Source organism: Sus scrofa, chromosome 3 (genome assembly GCF_000003025.6).
Source record: "Sus scrofa isolate TJ Tabasco breed Duroc chromosome 3, Sscrofa11.1, whole genome shotgun sequence".
Classification (NCBI taxonomy): domain Eukaryota; kingdom Metazoa; phylum Chordata; class Mammalia; order Artiodactyla; family Suidae; genus Sus; species Sus scrofa.
The window spans coordinates 4,741,614-4,763,221 of record NC_010445.4 but is presented as its reverse complement, the minus strand read 5'-3'; the positions used below and the strand labels follow the sequence as shown (position 1 = coordinate 4,763,221).

At 51.0% G+C, this 21,608-nt stretch overlaps 1 protein-coding gene across 1 annotated transcript in view; it reads right to left on the bottom strand.

Annotated features, from left to right (window-relative positions):
• DAGLB (diacylglycerol lipase beta) overlaps positions 1–21,340 on the bottom strand; it is a 37,329-nt gene extending 15,989 nt beyond the window's left edge. The window contains 7 exon segments of the mRNA XM_021086077.1: positions 573–699; positions 2,804–2,931; positions 4,089–4,211; positions 6,115–6,373; positions 7,487–7,658; positions 18,274–18,425; positions 21,137–21,340. Coding sequence (XP_020941736.1) covers positions 573–699; positions 2,804–2,931; positions 4,089–4,211; positions 6,115–6,373; positions 7,487–7,658; positions 18,274–18,425; positions 21,137–21,231 — 1,056 coding nt within the window. The 5' untranslated portion in view covers positions 21,232–21,340.

The following is a 21,608-nucleotide window of genomic DNA, read 5'->3' as shown; positions in this document are numbered from 1 at the left end:
TCCGGCCACCAGGCGGCACTGGCTCCCGCCGAGGGAGCGCTCAGATCCAGCCCCCTCTGCGGGTCCTCATGAGCTCTGCTGGGGTCACCACCGGCCTGGTACCCTGGGCTGGGGGGTAGGAAGGAGCAAGACCAGAGTCCCTCCTGTGTTTAAGTGCGAGCCTTTCGCTTAAGGGCCCTGTAAGCGCCCACTTCCATCAGGGGGACAGGCTGCGAAGCAACACAGGTGCTGCAGGTACCGCCCCCTGCACTTCCAGGACCCTCCACGAGAGGCCGCCTGCACTGCAGAGTGCCCGACGCAGCTCCGTACCCCTGCGTGGCGTTAATGCCACGCAGAGCCCACTGCTCTTCCATACAGTGGGCTCGTGTGTCATTCAGCTCCGTCTCTCTGAGGACGAGGGCTCTCGGCCCACGTGACCACCCCACCCACCCGGAGACAGCCCGCTGACCTGGGGAGGAGGGGGTGTGCCTGCCTATGCATCGACGCCCAGCTCCTGGGGGCAGGGTCGGTAACGCCACCAGAACCTCAAAGGACCCCAGGACCCAGAAGTGGGGAAGCAGGTCATACTCTACCCTGTCGTGGAAGCTGACGTGAATGAAGTCCCGGTACTGCAGCCCTGTCGTCTGCAGGATGGAGCCGAAATGGCAGTTGAGCTGGTCACCTCCAACCAAGTCATATTCAGTTGTCCTGCTTCTGCAACTGAAGACGGGGCAGGTGGAGTTCCCGTCCTGGCCCAGTGGTTAACGAACCGGACTAGGATCCATGAGGATGCGGGTTCGACCCCTGGCCTTTTTCGGTGGGTTAAGGATCCGGCGTTGCCGTGAGCTGTGGTGTAGGTTGCAGATGCGACTCAGATGTGGCACTACTGTGGCTGTGGTGCAGGCCGGCAGCTGCAGCTCCCATTAGACCCCTAGCCTGGGAACCTCCATATGCTGCAGGTGTGGCCCTGAAAAGGAAAAAAGGGAGGGAGCAGAGGCATTAAGGTGCCCACAGGAGTCACTTACAAAGGAAGCCCCACCCCGTGGCCTGTTGGCCAGCAAACATCAGGATGCCCACTGACAGTTCTCGCAGCTCCATCTGGCTAACGTATAGTGGCCTTTAAGTGACGTTTCTTTTTTCATTTTAAGTCCCACCTGCCCCACATGGACGTTCCCAGGCCAGGGGCTGAACCAGAGCTGCAGCTGCCAGCCTAAGCCACAGCCATGGCAACTCAGGATCCGAGCTGTGTCTGCAAGCTACGCCACCACGGCTTGCAGCAACACTGGATCCTTAATCCACCAAGGCCAGGGATCAAATCCACATCCTAACAGATACTATGTTGGGTTCTTAACCTGCTGAGCCACAATGGGAACTCCTGGGCGACATTTCTGTGTAGACTCCTCCCTAGAGCATGACTTCCGGAATCATGTCAAAGCTTTACATATTCAAAAAATTAAACGACAAGGATGGGAGAGCCCCTACAATCATCACAGACTGGACAAACCAGCAACACAGATCTGATATGATGCACTGAGCAGGGCGAGATGCTTGCGGTGGAGCATTCCTGCCAAAGGTGTGTGCCTTAAACCTCATCAGGAAATGCAAGCTGAGGGCCGTGCCGCAAAACATCTCGGGAGTCCCCTGGCAGGTTAAGGATCTGGCGTTGTCACTGCTGTGGCGTGGGTTGGATTCCCAGCCTGGGACCTTCTGTAACGCCATGGGTGTGCCCAACCCCCACTCCCCCCAAAAAAAACATCCAAACTCTCCTCTTCAAAACGTCAGTATCATGAAAGATAAAAAAATGACTGAGGAATGGTCCCAAATAGGGGGAGACTAAGGAGGCATGACAGGTAAATGCAGCACACAGCACCACACCAGAGAAAATGGGCTAAAAAGGATGTTATTCGGGCAAAGGAAAAACTGGAGTAGCTAACGATTTTTTTGTTTGTTTTTGTTGTTGTTGTTTTTGTCTTTTTGCCTTTCCTAGGGCCGCTCCCGAGGCATATGGAGGTTCCCAGGCTAGGGGTCCAATTGGAGCTGCAGCCACCAGCCTACGCCAGAGCTACAGCAACGCCGGATCCGAGCTGCGTCTGGAACCTACACCACAGCTCACGGCAACGCCGGATCATTAGCCCGCTGAGCAAGGCCAGGGATCGAACCTGCAACCTCATGGTTCCTAGTCAGATTCGTTAACCACTGCGCCACGACAGGAACTCCAGTAGCTAATGATAAATGATAAATTTTAGAACTGTACTGCAAGTCATGTCAAACAAAGTCCTTGCTTTAGGAGTTCCTGATATGCAGTGGAAACGAAACTGACTAGGTATCATGAGGTTGCAGGTTTGATTCCTGGTCCTGCTCAGTGGGTTAAGGATCCGGTGTTGCTGTGAGCTGTGGTGTAGGCCGCCAGCTCTAGCTCCAATTCAGTCCCTACCCTGGGAATTTCCATATGCCGTGGGTACAGCCCTAAAAAGCAAAAAAAGAAAAGAAAAGAAAGTCCTTGTTCCTATATTCAAGCTGAAGTAATTAGAGATAAAGGAGCATGATGTCTGCAACTAAGCCTTCAATGGTTCAGAAGGAAAAAAAAAATATATATATATATATATAGAGAGAGAGTGATTCAGCACATGTGACAAAAATGAGTCACAACTGGTGACTCTAGATAGAGGCTCTATGGGAGTTCTTAGGGCTGCTTTTGCAGTTTTTGAAATACTTCAACATAGGATTTTTTTTTAAAGGGAAATTGATTATTTTTAGAAATAAAGTATGGACACCATAGCAAGCAACACCCAGAAGAAGGGAGGCCTAGATGATGCCAACTTACCAGTCACCACCGATCCTGCACAGCCCCGTAAATGGGTTTCTGTATATGTAGAGAGGCCACCCATAGGCAGCTGCTGCAAACTGCATGTAGTGATGGCAGCTTTCTAACTCTGCGTCCAGATCATCGTCCTGTAAGAGGAGAACAAAGCCTTTTTTTTTTTTTTTTTTTTTTTTTTTTGGCTTTTCTAGGAGCGCTCTGGTGGTATATGGAGGTTCCCAGGCTAGGGGTCTCATCGGAGCTGTAGCCACTGGTCTACGCCAACACAGGATCTGAGCCGAATCTGCAACCTACACCACAGCTCACGGCAATGCTGGATCCTTAACCCACGGAGCAAGGCCAGGGATCGAACCCGCAACCTCATGGTTCCTAGTTGGATTCGTTAACCATTGTGCCACGACGGGAACTCCGAGAACAAAGCTTTCTGCTTAGGGGAGCCCTTTATGGAGAGGACCGACCCACTGGGATCTTAAGCCTGAACTCAAACTCCTGAGTCTTCCTTTTCTTTCTCCAGGGAACAGACCGCTCAGAGGACTTCCACTGAGTAAACTGGTCCTTAAATACAGGCGGACAGCAGAAAGTGGCGACAGAAACCCCTAGTGACTCTTCTGGCTCATGTGAAATAAGCCAGTGACTTCCTGCTGGGTGCGCATCAGAGCAGCAGCTTCCACGTCAGCACAACCATGAGCCACTGGGAACGAGGTGCTTAAATGAAGTGCAGGGACAGACATACAAATCTATGTGCATTTACTGCCTTTAAAAACATCCAAGTCTGGGAGTTCCCTTCATGGACCTGACTAGTACCCATGAGGATATGGGTTCAATTCCTGGCCTCGCTCAGAGGGTTAAGGATCTGGCATTGCCATGAGCTGTGGTGAAGGTTGCAGACGCAGCTCGGATCTGGCATTGCTGTGGCTGTGGTGTAGGCTGGCAGCTGCAGCTCTGATTTGACCCCTAGCCTGGGAACTTCCATATTCTGTAGATGCGGCCCTAAAAAGACAGAAAGACAAAAAGACAGAAAGAAAGACAGACAGGCAGACAGAAAGAAATTGAAATGAAATAAAATAAAATAACAACGGATGGTAAACTGGCCAGGAAAGGGCTCCTTCCACCTGAACTCCAGGTGATGAGATGTCTTGCCTGAGAGGTGACAAAACACAACTAGCAAAAGCCATGAGAATCAATTCCAATCAATTGCTCCTGAAGCTGTTGCTTTTTTTGGGGGGGGGGTTGTCTTGTTTACAAATATGCAAATAGGTATAAATGTCAGAAACATTTATGGGCTCACCTGGGAGGACTCCGGGGAGTGGCTGATCACCTGGTCAGGCTCCTGGTTGTTCCTGATGTAGTCCTGCTGCTGATGGAGAAGGGCAAGGCCTGCAGCGATGTCGCTGGGTACCAGGTCTGTGTCCTGGATGGGAAACCACAACGGCTTATCACACATCTCAGCAGGAATGGCCCATGAGCTTCTGAGGGCCCCCGTTTATACAAATCACACACACAAGGGCACACATAATGCACGTACGGTTACGTGTAAACAGGTGTTGTGGGAGACAGTTTCCTTTCAGGACTCCCAGAGGTTCCTGTGTCTCACTATCCTGCCCTCAGAAGAAGCTTTATTTTTATTTTTATTTTTGGCTGCCCTGGGGTACATGGAGCTCCTGGGCCATGGATCAGATCCTAGCTGCAGGTGTGACCTACACCGAAGCTATGGCAATGCCAGATCCTTAACCCACGGTGCCCAGCCAGAGATCGAACCTGTGGCCTCCTGCTACAAAGACACTGCCAATCCTACAGTGCCACAATGGGAACGTCAAGAACATACAAAATTTTTTTATCTCTATTTTCATGCTTCACGTCAAGGGACTCAGCTCTTTCTAACTGACTTCCTCCCTTGGTAAAGTGGAGAAGTAAGTGGTAGAACCTGCCCTCTCGGCTGTGACGTCTGACTTTTGCCCAGGTTTACACTCTCACTGCTCAAGAGCCCGAGAAGGTTTTGTTGAGAGTCCACGGCAGAGGTCTACGAGACTGGACTTACTCGCTGAGCAGAGCAAACCTCAAGAAGCTCAAACTAGGAAAGCAACAGAGTGCGTCTCCAGAGCCTGACCTGCCCCTTCCTTCCCACAGGGACACGGGCAGCAAGAGCCCTCAACGGCCCCAGGCACTTCCAGCCCATGAGAAAGGACTACGCAGCCACCTGGGCCATCGGCTCTGCCTGGGATGCAGGTTGAGACATCCGCTAAGAAGCACCAGATGCTCTTCCTCCCGCTTCCAACAATCCTGAGATGAGGCTGAAGCACTCCTTTAAATCCTGGGGACACACTTACTCATCTCTCTGGAGGCTTCTCTGGCCGGGCGTTAGGTCACAGGGCTGGCCCTCGACAGGACAGGCCTGGACACCACAGAGACCAGGAAAAGACTGGCAGGTGGGTGGGGGTGGGGGTGGGGGGATGTCAAAGCAACCCCCTCACTTGCTCGTAATTTGAACACGACAGCAGCTCATCAGAGAACATTGTAAGAGAAGACACGCTGCATGGGAAAGAAAACCAACGTCCAGAATGAGGACAGCTTTCTGCACTGCAACAGTCTTTTTTTTTTTTTTTTTTGTCTTTTTGCCTTTTGAGGGCTGCTCCTATGCCATATGGAGGTTCCCAGGCTAGGGGTCTAATCGGAGCTGTAGCCACCAGCCTACACCAGAGCCACAGCAACGAGGGATCCGAGCCACGTCTGCGACCTACACCACAGCTCATGGCAACGCCGGATCGTTAACCCACTGAGCGAGGCCAGGGATCGAACCCACAACCTCATGGTTCCTGGTCAGATTCGTTAACCACTGAGCCACCACGGGAACTCCATGCACCGCAACAGTCTTTACAAGGGGAATAACCTACCATTTCCACGGTGCCCTAAAGCACTAAGAAGCTGAGCTCTGACACGACCTGGAGGCCCGACCCTGCCTGGACCTGCATCTGCCGCCTGATGACTGGATGGAGGACACACGAAAAGACAGCAGGCAAACTGCTCTCAAAAGGTACAGGTTCCATGACTTAGGTCCCTAAAAACGAATTCAAAATCTTACAGCGTAGCCAATAGGCGTGGACACGAGGATGGGCCGGGCGCGCAGGGCCCCGGGCTCAGGCTCCCCGGGCACTCGAGTCCCCCCCAGGGAGCGCCCCCCCGCCACCCGCCGACGGCTCCCTCTTGAGAGCTGAGTTATGTCAACAGGGAGACGGTTCAGAAGGCAGAGGACGCGTCTCAACAGAAGCGTGCACTTAAACAGAGGAAAGAGAGCACAGCAGACCCCGTCGGCTTACTGAAAAGTAGGTTGAGAAAAGTTCTGCCGTACTCGAAAAAGCAACTCGAGTATGGTCGTCTTTCCCGATGCAGCAGCACAAGAGCTTAATTCTCGTTTCCCACACGCTCGTGGCCGCCGTCTTGAGGCCGTTCAGGAACTGGCTGGACTCGGGACTGTCCAGGTGGCTGGGACCTGCCGAGGAATACGGAGCCAGCTTCCCCCCGAGCGGGTCAAAGACGACCACGACGGTGACCAGGGTGGAGGCAATGACGATCCAGCTGCGGGGCAGAGGGGACGGGCGTGAGGACCGCGCTCCCCGGCCCCACTCTCTGCGTCTCTAACCGCGGCTTGACTGCCACGGAAAACGGGGCTCTCCCAGAACCTGGCTGGGGTGAGCCGCTTGTCTCTTCCAGAGAGTTCCTTATGAGCCCACGGCTAACTCAGGGCCCACAAAGATCAGAGCCCTAAAAGCAAAGACCGCAAAAGAAAAAGGGAGCTGTCGGGCGGGCAGAGCCGCGGCCTCGGCACGGGAGCAGCTGGAACCTGTTCCAGGAGCCCCCCGACGACAGCCTGGGCCCACCGCCCACGCCCCAGGCCTCCCCTCGGTTAGACCTCCAGAGGCCTGCCATGACCCGACACGCTGAGGGGTCTTTGTTCACGTGTTTCGACATCTCTAGATGGCCCGCGATGCACAAGGCGCCCCGGGTGCGTGTGCTCCTGGAAGGGGAGCCGGGAAGGGCTGCGTGGCCGCTGCTGGGAGACGTGGGAAGGGCGGTGCCAAGAGGCCCCACTTCCTTATCGGGAGCACGAGGGGCTGTGAGGGGAACAGGCAAAAAGCCTTATCCTAGTGGATTACTCTCTGCAGCAATTCCAGCCACTGCGCTTCTTCTCATCCTACTTCGAGTTTCTGCCTTTGTTTCGGTCCTTTTTGTAAGAGAAGGGAGGGGGGCGCAGAAGTGAGACCCCGCGGGAAAGACAACGCCGTCTGTAAACACATGACGGAAGACGAACGATGCCTCCTGCACAGACACAGGCGCCTCCACGTTTTTTTTTTTTTTTCCTTTTTCGGCAGCACCCGAGGCACGTGGAAATTCCTGGGCCAGGGACTGAACCTGAGCCACAGCTGAGGCAACGCTAGACCCTCAACACACCGTGCTGGGTTGGGGACGGAATCCGTGCCTCAGCAGCAACGGAGACACCACGGAGACGCTGGATCCTTAACCCGCTGGACCACAGAGGGAACTCCAATTTGCGATTTACTCAAAAAGGTCCCCTTTCTCCTTCACGAAGCCTGCGTGACACTGGGCCACCTGCAGTCACTGGGCAGGTATCCGCTTACCTCCATCTCGAGCACATTTCAGACGGGAAGGGGAGAGAGGTGCGAGCCTCACCTGACAACGACGGTTGCGATGATGCCGTTCCCGACTGTCCTGTCACACTGCACACCGTCCGCTATCCAGGCGGCCCCCAGCGACGCCCAGACTATCTCTGGCACAAAGAGCGCCAGGCGGAGGTAGAGAAGCTTGGACATAGATTTCCGTGGTCCGGGATTACAAATGGTTCCTGAAATACAGAAAATACTCCGTCTGGTCACTCGCCTTCTGGGAGCCGGTGTCTGTGCTGCCCCCACACGCGCCATCAGACTTCCCGTCCCTCTGACGGGGAATCACCAGGCGTGAGAGCGACTGGCCCAGGGAGGCAGGGGGAGAGGAAGCCTCGGAGTCACTTCTTAGACGTCCCAGGGTTTAAAAACACTGCTGGGCTCGAACCAGAGTGACATAAAATCCAAACAGGAACATGTCTGAGACAAAAAGAGGCATTACGCTGGACAGCCAACCCAAGACAGGGCGGTCACAGGCCCACAGGTGTACACACAGGCACCAGGGCCCCACGGCCCGGAGAACAAGCTCCATCATCCTGCGCTCGCTATTCCTTCACCCTCACGGTGACTGTGGTGTCGTCACCACCTCGTGTGGCGACGCGGGAACTAAGGCTCAGGGAACTGAGGAACCACTTTCTCAAACACAACCCGGGCCCACGCGGCCCAGCCCTCGGCCCCACCAATGCACCGTGCACCTCACTTTCGGGAAGTGAACAATTCTGACACATGAGACCAGGTGCAGAAGCTTGCCACTTAGATACATTCCAACTGTGTTTGGGAGGTCCCGTCATGACATGGTGGTTAAGGAATCTGACTAGGAACCATGGGGTTGTGGGTTTGATCCCTGGCCTCGCTCAGTGGGTTAAGGATCTGGCGTTGCCGAACGTCCATATGCCATGGGTGAAGCCCTAAAAAAAAAAAAAAAAAAGCAAAAAAATCCCTGTGTTTGTAAAACACATCCAAGCATCAATAGAGGTCTATGCACTGTATTTATTTTTTTCTTCTGGGCTGCACCTGTGGCATGTGGAATTCCCAGGCCAGGGACTGAACCTGCACCACAGCAGTGACAAGACTGGATCTTTAACCCACCGCGCCACAGGAGAAATCATGTGCTGTGATTCTCTTTTTTTTTTGGTCTTTTTGCCATTTCTTGGGCCGCCTCCCGAGGCATATGGAGGTTCCCAGGCTAGGGGTCCAATCAGAGCCGCAGCTGCCAGCCTACGCCAGAGCCACAGCAACTCGGGATCCGAGCCTCGTCTGCGACCTACACCACAGCTCACGTCTGGAACCCTAATCCACTGAGCAAGGCCAGGGATCAAACCCGCAACCTCATGGTTCCTAGTCAGATTTGTTAACCACTGAGCCATGATGGGAACTCCCTGTGCTGTGATTCTTAATGTGAAACATCAACTCTCTCCATGTGGGAAAAAGTTGGGATAAACCCAATATAAGCAACATAAAAATGCCGCATGATTAAAACAAAAACAATTATTGAAAAATAATCTAAGATCTAAAAAATAATTTGCTAAGGAAATAGCTTTTGGTTTTGTTTGTATTTATTTATGGCCACGCCCACAGCAAGCAGAAAATCCAGGGCCAGGGACTGAATCCACAGCATTGCAGCGACCCAAGCTGTAGTAATGACAACACCAGATTCTTAACCTGCTGAGCCACATGGAAACTCCTAGAAATACCTTTTCCATTCCAAAAATTACCTTCCATTAGAATGAATTACTCAGAGTTCACATTTTAAAATAGATAATCTCAGAATTCACAATGTGGCTCAGCAGAAACGAAACTGACTAGTATACATGAGGACACAGGTTCAATCTCTGGCCTTGCTCAGCAGGTTAAGGATCCAGGATTGCCATGAGCTGTGGTGTAGGTCACAGATGTGCCTCAGATCCTGTGTTGCTGTGGCTGTGGCGTAGACCAGCAGCTGTAGCTCCGATTAGATCCCTAGCCTGGGTAACTCCATATGCCATGGGTGCGGCCCTAAGAAAATAAAATAGAAATAAAATAGACAGTATCAGGCGTCATCTTTGGCACAAAGACAAAACATTCTAAGACAAGAGAACTGGCACTCTCTGAGGGACAACGAGTGCAGGTACACAAAACTCAGTCCCACGCTGGGAGTTTATTGTTCCGTAACAAAAGCCCATCACCACAGAGAAGCAGGAAACAATACGTGCCCACACCCTGCTTCTGGGAGGGCTGGGACTCCACGTAAGGGCACGAGGACCCACACTCCCCACACTGATGCTGCAGGAACGGACTAAGTATGCAGACAAGGAAGCAGGAAATGGAGCTCTGGTTAAGGGCCCAGAAAGTAAATGAGAAACAGAGAAAGTCTCTTTATGTCCTCATGCTTGCCAAGGAAAACATTCACATTTTATTTAGATCTTTATTTCCTGCAGGTGAAGAGCTGCCGGTGGTGCGAACCTGGCCACTGCAGCTGGGGGGGGCGGGGGGCATGGGCGCTTAAGCTGATGCCCAGGAAGGAAAGGGCAAGGCTCGGGCCCGTGTGGAACGCCCTCAGCGTGCTCTTGGGCAGTAGCCCTGGTGTCCCCCATCTGGCAGAGCCACCACAGCAACACGAGACAGGGCTCCGGGACTCAACACCGCTGGCCACTGCAGCAACCGTCTCCGGCACGAGAGGTGCTCCTGAGACACAAATGCAGAGCAGATGCAGGATGTCCCGGAAGCCAAAACAAATATGGCAAAGGGCAGAGATTGGACGTTGAGGGCGTCCTGCCACCCGTGGGGGCTCGTCCTTTGTTAAACCTCCCACGCGATGGAAACCCTAGGATTTCATCAGGGAAGGCCTCAAATCCAAACCAGAAACTACCACTATCGAGTGAAGACGCTGCAGTGATGACCAAAAAAGAGGCAAATACCAAGCAGGGGATTCTTGGATAAAGACGACGGAATGCTCTGTACCCTTCCAACGTGGGGTGCTTTGTTCAGAGACGGGAGCCAGCCAAAAGCGACCTGAACAGGGTCTTCCTGTTCAAATGACAGTCGTTGTCTCATTAATTAATTACTAATTACTTGTACGACCAAAGGGGCAGCGGACGTTACCCAGGTATCAGGAACAAAGTTTACCAACATGTTCACAGCTACTCAAAGATATACCTAAAATCTCCAACTTGTACTTTTTTTTTTTTTTTTTTTTTTTTGTCTTTTTGCTATTTCTTGGGCCGCTCCCGCGGCATATGGAGGTTCCCAGGCTAGGGGTTGAATCGGAGCTGTAGCCACCAGCCTACGCCAGAGCCACAGCAACGCGGGATCCGAGCCGCGTCTGCAACCTACACCGCAGCTCACGGCAACGCCGGATCATTAACCAACTGAGTAAGGCCAGGGATCGAACCCGCAACCTCATGGTTCCTAGTCGGATTCATTAATCACTGCGCCACGACAGGAACTCCTCCAATTTGTAAAACACTGATTTTTCTGCAGTTAATGCACCTTAAAGGGTGAAAAGTTCAGGAGTTCCCGTTGTGGTGCAGTGAAAACGAATCTGACTGGGAACCATGAGGTTGTGGGTTTGATCCCTGGCCTCACTCAGTGGGTTAAGGATCTGGCATTGCCATGAGTTGTGGTGTAGGTCGCAGATGTGGCTCGGATCCCGCGTTGCTGTGGCTGTGGTGTAGGCCAGCAGCTACAGCTCTGATTTGATCCCTAGCCTGGGAACCTCCATATGCTGTGGGTGTGGCCCTAAAAGGACAAAAGACAAAAAAAGATTTTTTAAAAAGGTGAAAAGTTCAAATAGCTCAGGTAGGTATAAAGTAAGCATCAAGCCTTCAATCCACCGCTAAGCCCCGACCCTTCAGGCACCATCCCTGAGTAAACCAGTCACTGTGTAGCCTCCCAGGGTCTCCATGGAAACAACGCAGGTCAGTACATCCAAGAAAAGAGCAGACAACTGCACATAAGGTCCTGCGCCTCAGAACACTGGAAATTACCCTAGCCAATCACATGGCACCGCTCTCTTTCTTTTTCGGCCGCACCCGTGCCATGTGGAGGTTCCTGGGCCAGGCAGCAAACCTGCACCACAGCTGTGACAGCACTGAGTCCTTCATCCACGAAGCCACAAGGGAACTCCTCTTATTCTTCTTAACAGGTACACAGCATGTGAATGGACAATGATGAAACAAACCAGTCCTGCCTGGTGCCCCAGAGATGCCAACAATCACATCGCACCACAGGGGGATCTCCGAGGCTGAACATTATTTTTACATATGTAAAATTATACTTATTTTGCTGTTCATAGTCTTTGCCCATTTTTCTACCAACTAGAGCTTTATAGTATAAACTCTTCTATACTAAGGAGATTGGCTCTAAGTCTCATCTGTCACAATATTTTTTTATCACTTGTCTTTTTTTAAAACTTTATGGTATGCTTCACTGAAGTTTACACAACATTTAAACATAAGGCACTTGGAGTTTCCACTATAGCTCAGCAGGTTAAGAACCAACAGTGTCTGTGAGGATGTGGGTTCGAACCCTGGCCTTGCTCAGTAGGTTAAGGATCTGATGATGCCACAAGCTGCAGCCTAAGTCACAGACGTAGCTCGGATCCAGTGCTGCCGTGACTAGGGCGTAGGCCTGCAGCTCCAATTTGACCCCTAGCCTGGGAACTTCCATATTCTACAGATGCTACCATAAAAAGAAAAATAAATAAAAATAAAAAAATAAGGCATATGATGTTAATTATTTGTAACAAATTGGTAATAAACAAGTTTTTATGATATACGGTTTTCAGTTCAGTTGTGGTATCTTATCTCCAGCTGTAAGTATCAGAAAATCAAACTCAAACCGGTTTAAAAACAAGCAGGACCTGCCTTGACGCGAGGGACTGGAAACCTAGGTGCAGGGCCGGCACGGAGGCGTGGCTGTTTCGCACAGCCCCGCCCTCCTCTGCATTCAGGTCGTCCTGGGCTGTGACTGGAGACTGGGCAGGAACTCAGCAGCTCATCTACTAACAGAGTCTGCCAGGAGGAAAGCGATACGCTGCTTCCGGATCTCCCCAGAGTGACAAGGAAGGAACGCCCTAGAACCTCCCAGGAAACTCCCGGAATTTCACGGGTCCAAATCAGGTCACACACCCAGTCCCGCACCAACCATGACAAATGAGCATCCCTGCAGCACCGGGCAGAGGGCTGGCTTCTCTGACTCCTTCGCTTGGAATGTGAGGATGGGGGTGTGTGTGCTGAATCTTTCACAGTCTGGAGGAGGCTGCTGGATAAGCAACCCACCCATGACACCCCACGCAACTGGCAGCAGTCTGCTGAGCTCTGATGTAGTATGTGTGATGGTGCGGGCATCACGCGAGGGCCTGGGAGGAGAAGTCTGAGGAACACGGCCATCCACCCATCACAGGTGTGACTGTGCCCCGCCCTCCCATCACAGGGGGTGACTGTGCCCCGCCCTCCCATCACAGGGGGGTGACTGTGCCCTGACACCACCAAAAATACCTGAAGAATAATATTCAAAGAAAAAGACGCTTATACCTGACTGCTTCAAATTGGAACCAACTATTACAGTTGTAAACCTGGTATGCTAGGAGTTCCCGTCGTGGCTCAGCAGAATCAGACTAAGAACCATGAGGTTGCGGGTTCCATCCCTGGCCTCGATCAGTGGGTTAAGGATCTGGCATTGCAGTGAGCTGTGGAGCTGTGGTGCAGGTGGCAGACGCAGCTCGAATCTGGTGTGGCTGTGGTGGAGGCCGGCAGCTGTAGCGCCAACTCAACCCCTAGCCTGGGAACCTCCATATGCCGTGGGTGTGGCCCTAAAAAGCAAACAAACAAACAAAAAACCTGGTATTCTAAAAAGAATGGAACATGAACAGAAAGAGCAACTACATTAGATAACCTCTGCCTGAAATAGTACCAACTTAAATATCTCCTCATCAGAAATTCTGACCTCATCAGAAACCTCCCGGTGCTACAGCCACAACAGACACACAGCTTCTTCCTTCCCTTCAGCATCAGCCTCAGTGACCATCTAGACGTGGGAATCAACGCAGACCACACACCTAGAACCTTCTCTGACCCAGACCTCATGTTCTCAGAGGTAAAGTGAAGCACACAGAGCTCTATTCTCCGTGAGTTTCTGCGGTATATGGTGGGCGTCACATTTTGCACTCATCCAGACACCAAGGGCTTTTTCTCATGAAACTCTTTGCCACAAACACTTCTCTCTGTGTTTCTCCCCAAGAACCATCATCCTTTGAGTTTCGGTCTAACTTCTAACAGTCAAGACCCAGATTCTGTCCCCCAGGACATCCGCCACCCCTCCCAGTTCCTTCCTCATCACCTACAGTCCATAGCGCGCCTCCGACGCCCGGATTCAAGCCGGGATAAAACACTGAAACACGCTGGATGGCGGCTGCCAGGCAGCCCTGCTTCTGATGGATGAGTTTTTTACTCACTAATGAGTTTCTCTTTTAGCCACCAGAGTGCTCAGCTCATCCTACAAACCAGTCATCCCAAGGGAAGGTTCCCAACATTTTCACACACACTCAGTTAAGTGACTGTCAGCAGAAAACGAACATGGGAAAAACTATCATTAAGAAAAGATGTAGGGGAGTTCCCATCGTGGCGCAGTGGTTAACGAATCCGACTAGGAACCATGAGGTTGCGGGTTCGGTCCCCGCCCTTGCTCCGTGGGTTAAGGATCCGGCGTTGCCATAAGCTGTGGTGTAGGTTGCAGACGCGGCTCGGATCCCGCGTTGCTGTGGCTCTGGTGTAGGCCTGTGGCTACAGCTCCAATTAGACCCCTAGCCTGGGAACCTCCATATGCCTCAGGAGTGGCCCAAGAAATGGCAAAAAGACCCCCCCCCCAAAAAAAAAAGAAAAGAAAAGATGTAGGGAGTTCCCGTTGTGGCTCAGTGGTTAATGAAACCAACCAGTACCCATGAGGATGCGGGTTCAATCCCTGGCCTGGGATATGGGTCAGGGATCCAGTGTTGCTGTGGCTGTGTGTTGCCATGGCTGTGGTATAGGCTGGCATCTGTAGCTCCAATTCAACCCCTAGCCTGGGAGCCTCCATGTGCCCCGGGTGCAGCACTAAAAAGATAAAAAAAAGAAAAGATGTAAATCTTACAACGCATTAACAAAAAGGCAAAGAATGCAATTTAAAATTGGGCGAAGGGGAGTTCCTATCGTGGCTCAGTGGTTAACAAACCCGACGGGGATCCGTGGGGTTCGATCCCTGGTCGTGCTCAGCGGGTTAAGGATCCAGCATTGCCAGGAGCTGTGGTGTAGGCTGCAGACTTGGCTCGGATCCCATGTTGCTGTGGCTGTGGTGTGCACAAGCAGGTGTAGCTCCGATTCGACCCCTACCCTGCCATGGGGGCAGCGCTAAAAGGCAATAAATAAATACATAAGAACAAAACTTAAAAAAATAAAATAAAATTGGGCAAAGGAATTTGCAGCAACATGGATGGATCTAGAGATAAAGACACCACTGAAGTCAGTCAGAAAGACAGCTAACACATGATATCACCTCCATGTGGAACCTAAAATATGACACAAATAAACTTCTCCATGAAACAGAATCAGACTCAGAGACATGGAACTGACTTGTGGCAACCAAGGGTGGGTGGGGTGGGGATGGAGAGATCAGGAGTTTGGGATTAACAAGCGCAAATTATGATACACAGAACCCACGGCACACGGAAATTCCCAGTCTAAGGTTGAATCCGAGCTACAGCTGCTGGCATAAACAACAAGGTCCCAGAGTCCCTGAGTGGCTCAGAGGGTTAAGGATCTGGCATTGCCACTGCAGTATCTTGGGTCACTCCTGTGGCAGGGGTTCCACCCCTGACCTGGGAACTTCCACATGCCATGGCCGCAGACAAAAACAACAACAAGGTCCTACTGTGTAGTCCAGGAACAATATTCAACACCCTGTGATAAACCATAATGGAAAAGAATATGAAAAAGTATACGCATGTACAACTGCATCACTCTGCGGTAGAGCAGAAATTAACACATCATTGTAAGTCAACTATACATCAATTCTTTTTTTTTTTTCTTTTTAGGACCACACCTGTGGCATATTGAAATTGCCAGTCTAAGGGTGAATCAGAGCTATAGCTGCTCGCCTACACCACAGCCTCAGCAACGCAGGATCTGAGCCATGTCTGCAACCTACACTGCAGCTCACTGCAATGCCAGATTCCTGACCCAATGAGTGAGGCTAGGGATCAAACCTGTATCCTCATGGATACTAGTCAGATTTGTTTCTGCTGTGCCACAATGGGAACTCCCAATTAAACTTTTTTTTTTTAACCAAAAATTGGTGTATTTATTTTTTTCAAAAAAGTTGGTGTACTCCAATTACTATGAGACTTCTTACAAGTAATTCTTTTTTTTCTGGTCCTATCTGCAACTTGCAGAAGTTCCCCAGGTCAGGGACTGAACCTGTGCCATAGCAGTGACAATACCAGATCCTTAACCCACTGAGGGAACGCCTACAGTAGCTGTATTCTTTTCTTTTCTTTTTGGTCTTTTTTTTGCCATTTCTTGGGCTGCTCCTGTGGCATATGGAGGTTCCCAGGCTAGTGGTCGAATCGGAGCTGTAGCCGCCAGCCTACACCAGAGCCACAGCAACACCAGATCCAAGCCGTGTCTTCGACCTACACCACAGCTCATGGCAATGCCGGATCCTTCACCCACTGAGCAAAGCCAGGGATCGAACCGACAACCTCATGGTTCCTAGTCGGATTCGTTAACCACTGCACCACGATGGGAACTCCAGTAGCTATATTCTTTAGCTTTGATTTTTCTTTCTCTTTTTTTAATATAATGAATTTTATTTTCTCCATTATACCTGATGCGATTAAACTTTTTTAAAAGAAATTGGGCAAAGGGAGTTCCCATTGTAGCTCAGTGGTAACAAACCTAACTAGTACCCATGAAGACATGGGTTTGATCTCTGGCCTCACTCAGTGGGTTAAGGATCCGCGTTGCCATAAGCTGTGGTGTAGGTCTCAGATGAGGCTCCGATCTGGCGTTGGTGTGGCTGTGATGTAGGCTGGCAGCTGTAGCTCTGACTCAACCCCTAGCATGGGAACTTCCATATGCCACAGGTGCAGCCCTAAAAAAAAGCAAAAAAAAAAAAAAAAAAAAATTGGGCAAAGGACCTGAATAGACATTTCTCCAAAAATGACATACACATGGCCACTAAGCATATGAAAAGATGCTCGGTACCATTAGTCATCAAAGAAACACACACACACCAAAACCACAGTGAGGAGTTCCCATCATGGTGCAGAGGAAACGAATCCAACCGGGAACCATGAGGTTGCAGGTTTGATCCCTGGCCTCACTCAGTGGGTTAAGGATCCGGCATTGCCACGAGGTGTGGTGTAGGTCACAGATGCAGCTCGGATCTGGTGTTGCTGTGGCTGTGGTGTAGGCCAGCAGCTGCAGCTCCAATTAGACCCCTAGCCTGGGAACCTCCACATGCCGCAGGTGCAGCTCTAAAAAGGCAAAAAGATGAAGAAGAAAAAAAAGCCAAAAAACCTCACAGTGAGATACCATTTCATACCCACTAGGACGGTTATGGTCAAAAAGTCAGAAAATAAGTGTTGCTGAGGAGGTGGGGAGACTGGAACCTTTATAAACTGCTCGGGGGGCGGGGAGGGAGAAAAACGATGCAGCTGCTTGGAAGGCAGTCTGGGAGTTCCTCAGAAAATTAAATGTAGTTACCCTATGATCTAGCAATTCCACCCCAGGTACATATCCAAGAGTCATGAGGACACGCGGCTATATAAACACACATATGTGAATGTTCACAGCAGCATTATTTGTAATATACCAACTGGTATATACTAATCTGGTATATTCATTTGATACAATATTGTTCAACCATAAAAAAGAAGTAGTGATACATACTATAACACAGATCAACTGTATCCCAACTTTTTTTTTTTTTGGCTTGTTGCCTTTTCTAGGGCCGCTTCCCACAGCATATGGAGGTTCCCAGGCTAGGGGTCTATTTGGAGCTACAGCTGCCGGTCTACGCCACAGCCACAACCACGCCAGACCCGAGCTGCATCTTCGATCTACACCACAGCTCACAGCAACGTCAGATCTTTAACCCACTGAGCAAGGCCAGGGATCGAACCCACAACCTCATGGTTCCTAGTGGGATTCGTTAACCACTGAGCCATGACAGGAACTCCAGCAACTTTTTTTTTAATGGCCGCACCTGCGGCACATGGGAATTCCGGGCTAGGGGTCAAATCGGAGCTGTAGTTGCCAGCCTGTACCACAGCCATGGCCACAGCAATGCCAGGTCCAGACCTCATCTGCAAACTACAGAGCAGCTTCTTGCAACAACAGATCCTTAACCCACTGAGGAAGACCAGGGATCAAACCCACATCCTCACAGAGACATTATCTGGTCCTTAATCTGCTAAGCCACAGTGGGAACTCCCATTATCCCAACTTTAGGAATCTGGTCCAAGAGGCCACATCACGGAAGATTCCACTTATATGATGTCCGGAATAGGCAAAGCTCTAACAGGAAGCAGAGGAGTGGCTGCTTAGAGCTGAGGGAGTTGGGGGGAAAAGAGGAAGTTATTTCTAACGGGTACAGGATTTCCTTTGGGGGTGAGGACACGCTCTGTGACTGATCACGGGAGAGGATGCAAACTCTGTGAACGTACCAAAAAGATCACTGGGCTGTGCCCTTTAAAGGCTGAATTGTAATGACATGTGGATTTTATCTCAATAACGCGGTTAAAAAAAGAATAGGCGTCAAAGAGAAAAGACGACTCTTTACCTCTCATGCTGACACACACGATGGCAGACATGGTGCATATGATAAGTGCCAGGAGGACAATAAGCACAATCAGGTAACTGCTGAGCAGGGCACCACCGGGGCAATTCAGCTTCCCTCTGTGCTGGAGGTACAGGGCCAGAATGCCAATCCACCTGCCGAGAAACACGAAGGCTCAGAAACGGAATAGAAGGAGCTGCTTTGTAACACACGACGAAAGGCAATTAAAGGAGTTAAAAGTTTCCAAAACAAGGCGAGGTGCACTTTATTCATTTATTTATCTACTTATTTATGGCCACATCCAGGGCATGCGGGCGTTCCTGGCCAGGGATGGAACCCGCACCACAGCAGTCAAGGTTCTCTTTAGAATTTAACCTCCATTGGAGTTCCCGTCATGGCTCAGTGGTTAACGAACTCCACCGGCAACCATGAGGATGTGGGTTCAATCCCTGGCCTCGCTCAGTGGGTCAAGGATCCGGCGTTGCCTTGAGCTGTGGTGTAGGTCGCAGACGCCGCTCTGATCCCGTGTTGCTGTGGCTGTGGTGTCGGCCAGCAGCTGTAGCTCCGATTGGACCCCTAGCCTGGGAACCTCCATATGCCCTAAAAAGACCAAAAAAACAAAAACAAACAAACAAAAAAAAACTTAACCTCCATCAAGAGAAGATTTACTGAGTCAACTGAAGAGTATGGCTTATAAAAAATTTTTTTGTTTTATTCTTTCTATGCTTACATCATTGTTCTCATTCTATACCCACAGTAACATATTTAAAGCTGTAAACAAGCAAATGCAACATTGTCGCGAGACATGTTTCTACAATATTTTCTTAGCCTCTTTGCTGAAAACTCCATCTTGTCCTGCTTTACTTTATCCCATCTTCCCGCTTGAAAAACAGTCGCAGTGCTGGTAAATGACTTAAGCTGAAGAACAAAGATCTAAAGGCATAAGTTATTCATAGGGTCAGCGGAATGAGGACTTAATGCGTTGGTCTAGGCTCGCTGGACCTGTGCAGACTGGTTTGCACAGTATGATACGTCCTCTTAAGAATAAAAGAGGAGTCTCATGGCCTCAAGCGGTTTGTAAGGGGTCCTTAGCAGGATATGCATTAGCAAGGAGAACCAAGGTGCAAACCTAGGCACACGTCTACAGAAGCACAGTGGCGATTCTCTAGATGCTATGCATAGATAGCTGATGACAAGCTTCCTCAAATGCTAACGATTGTTAAATGCCTAAATGTCAGAATAAAAGCTTAATCAGCAACCGGCTATGTGACTTTTAAAATAACTTAAAAAACCTATATCCTGCACCTACAACCCCCTTCTCACTTGACGTCACCCTAAAGAGCACAATCAAAGCAGTGTGGTTTCTTGAGGCTGTGCTCTTGGTCCCTGAGACCTTGAGTTCCCCTGGTTCCCACTTTTACTTAAGATAAATGTCTCTGTGTCTTGTTTTATGTTAACTTTTTCCTTAAGTTTCACAGCACCCGTTCTTCAGCCCCATCCTGCTCAGCTGGTCTCGGCACAACATGAACTGCTGGAACACAGACCCATCATAACCCCAAGAGAGGCACCTGGTAAACCAACAAAGTATATGCTTGTTCAATTATCAACAAGAGAATTCATACCTCCGTGAATTAATAAGACACTGACAAACACATGGCAATCTGTGGTGTGTGGTGCAAAACAAGAGGATGGGAACCCAGCTATGGAAAGAAGTTCTGCGGTGAATACTGATAAACTTGAAAGGACAAGGACTGTGGACCCATTTAAGTATATTTTGTAACTCAGTGCGAACGATGAAACACAGCACCAGCAATGCAACAGTGACTTTTCACAAGAATAATTTCAGCAGCAGGCACAGCACCATTGGGCAAGGTCACCATATTAAGAAACTGGCCAGAAGGGGAAGTGGATTAGGGTAACTTTTGGGGGGGAGGGGGCCATACCTGCAGCATATGGAAGTTACCAGGCTAGGGGCTGAATCAGCTACAGCCGCTGGCCTACACCACAGCTTGCCCAAGATCAGATCCTTAACCCACTGACTGAGGCCAGGGATCGAACCCGAATCCTCAGGGATACTAGTTGGGTTCTTAACCCACTGAGCCACAGCAGGAACTCATGGGGTAACTTCCTATGCTTTTGTCATTTGGGGGGGATGATGACTGCGTCTAGAAATAATAACAGGAAATGATCTGGAAAGACTTGGCTCTGAAAGCCATGAAACAACTGAGAAGCAGCTCATAACATTTCATGTTTTTATATATTCTTTTCCCCTCCAAAATCTACTTTTTTTTTAATATTAATAGTTAAACATTATTACTCTTTGCTCAGACCTTCTGGGGACAGACTTCGGGCACCTGATTCTACTTCTCACGGATTCCACACTTTGAAAGACTACAATGTAAAATGCTAGGTCTGTATGCCCATCATGGAATTCAGCCACAATCAGCTGCAACTGGCTTAAGAACCGCACGAAGGGTGTTACTGCCAATCTTGCATTTGGCAGATACAAGAGGCTGTGCGGGTCCACGCACCACGCGGGAGTGAAGCAGGCGGCTGCTCCCAGCTCGAGGGCGATCCCAGGTCCGCACGCAGGGGCTGGGGGGTGGGCGTGCGGGGCCCTGCAGCGCGGACAAACCGGTGGCGGGTCCACCCTGGTGACCCCGCGCACGGCCCACCCGCTCTGGGCCTCAGGGTGCCATCTATGAATGGGCAGAGGAATGGCACCCCGCTCCTCGGACAGTGGAGACGACCACCTGCGAGACAGCAGGGCCGGCTCCGGCCCGCAGTCCGGGGACACTGACACTGCCCTCGGCTGCTCGGCCCCCTCCCTCCGGCGCCCCGGCCGCGCACCGCACCCCGTCCTCACCACAGCACTCGCAGGAACAGCTCGAAGACCCCCGGGAAGACCAAGTCGTCGCTGGCGATGGCCCAGCGCCGGCCGAACAGCACCATTCCCGGCATGGCGAGGGTCCCGCCGCCCGGCCCCGCGCCAGCCCGCCGCGCGCCTGCAGCCACCGAGAGCCCCGGGACCTCGCGTCTCCGCCGGCGCCGGACCGGGACTCCGCGCAGGCGCCCGACTCAGCGCACGCGCACTGAGCCCCACGGGGCCGCCGCAGGGACTCTGCGCCTGCGCAGAAGACGCTGGGCCGGAAAATGCTGGAGACCTTCGTCTTCTCACCTGTGAAATCGGTTCAGCTGTTTTCATTTGGAGAGAAGGACTCTTCCTGGCCCGAGGGCGTCGCCAGCCCAGAGGCAGTTAGTGGCAGATTTGCAGCTCACACCCAGGTCTGTGGGGCTGCATGTCTGTGATGCACTTGCTCCGTCTGCCTTCCACCGTC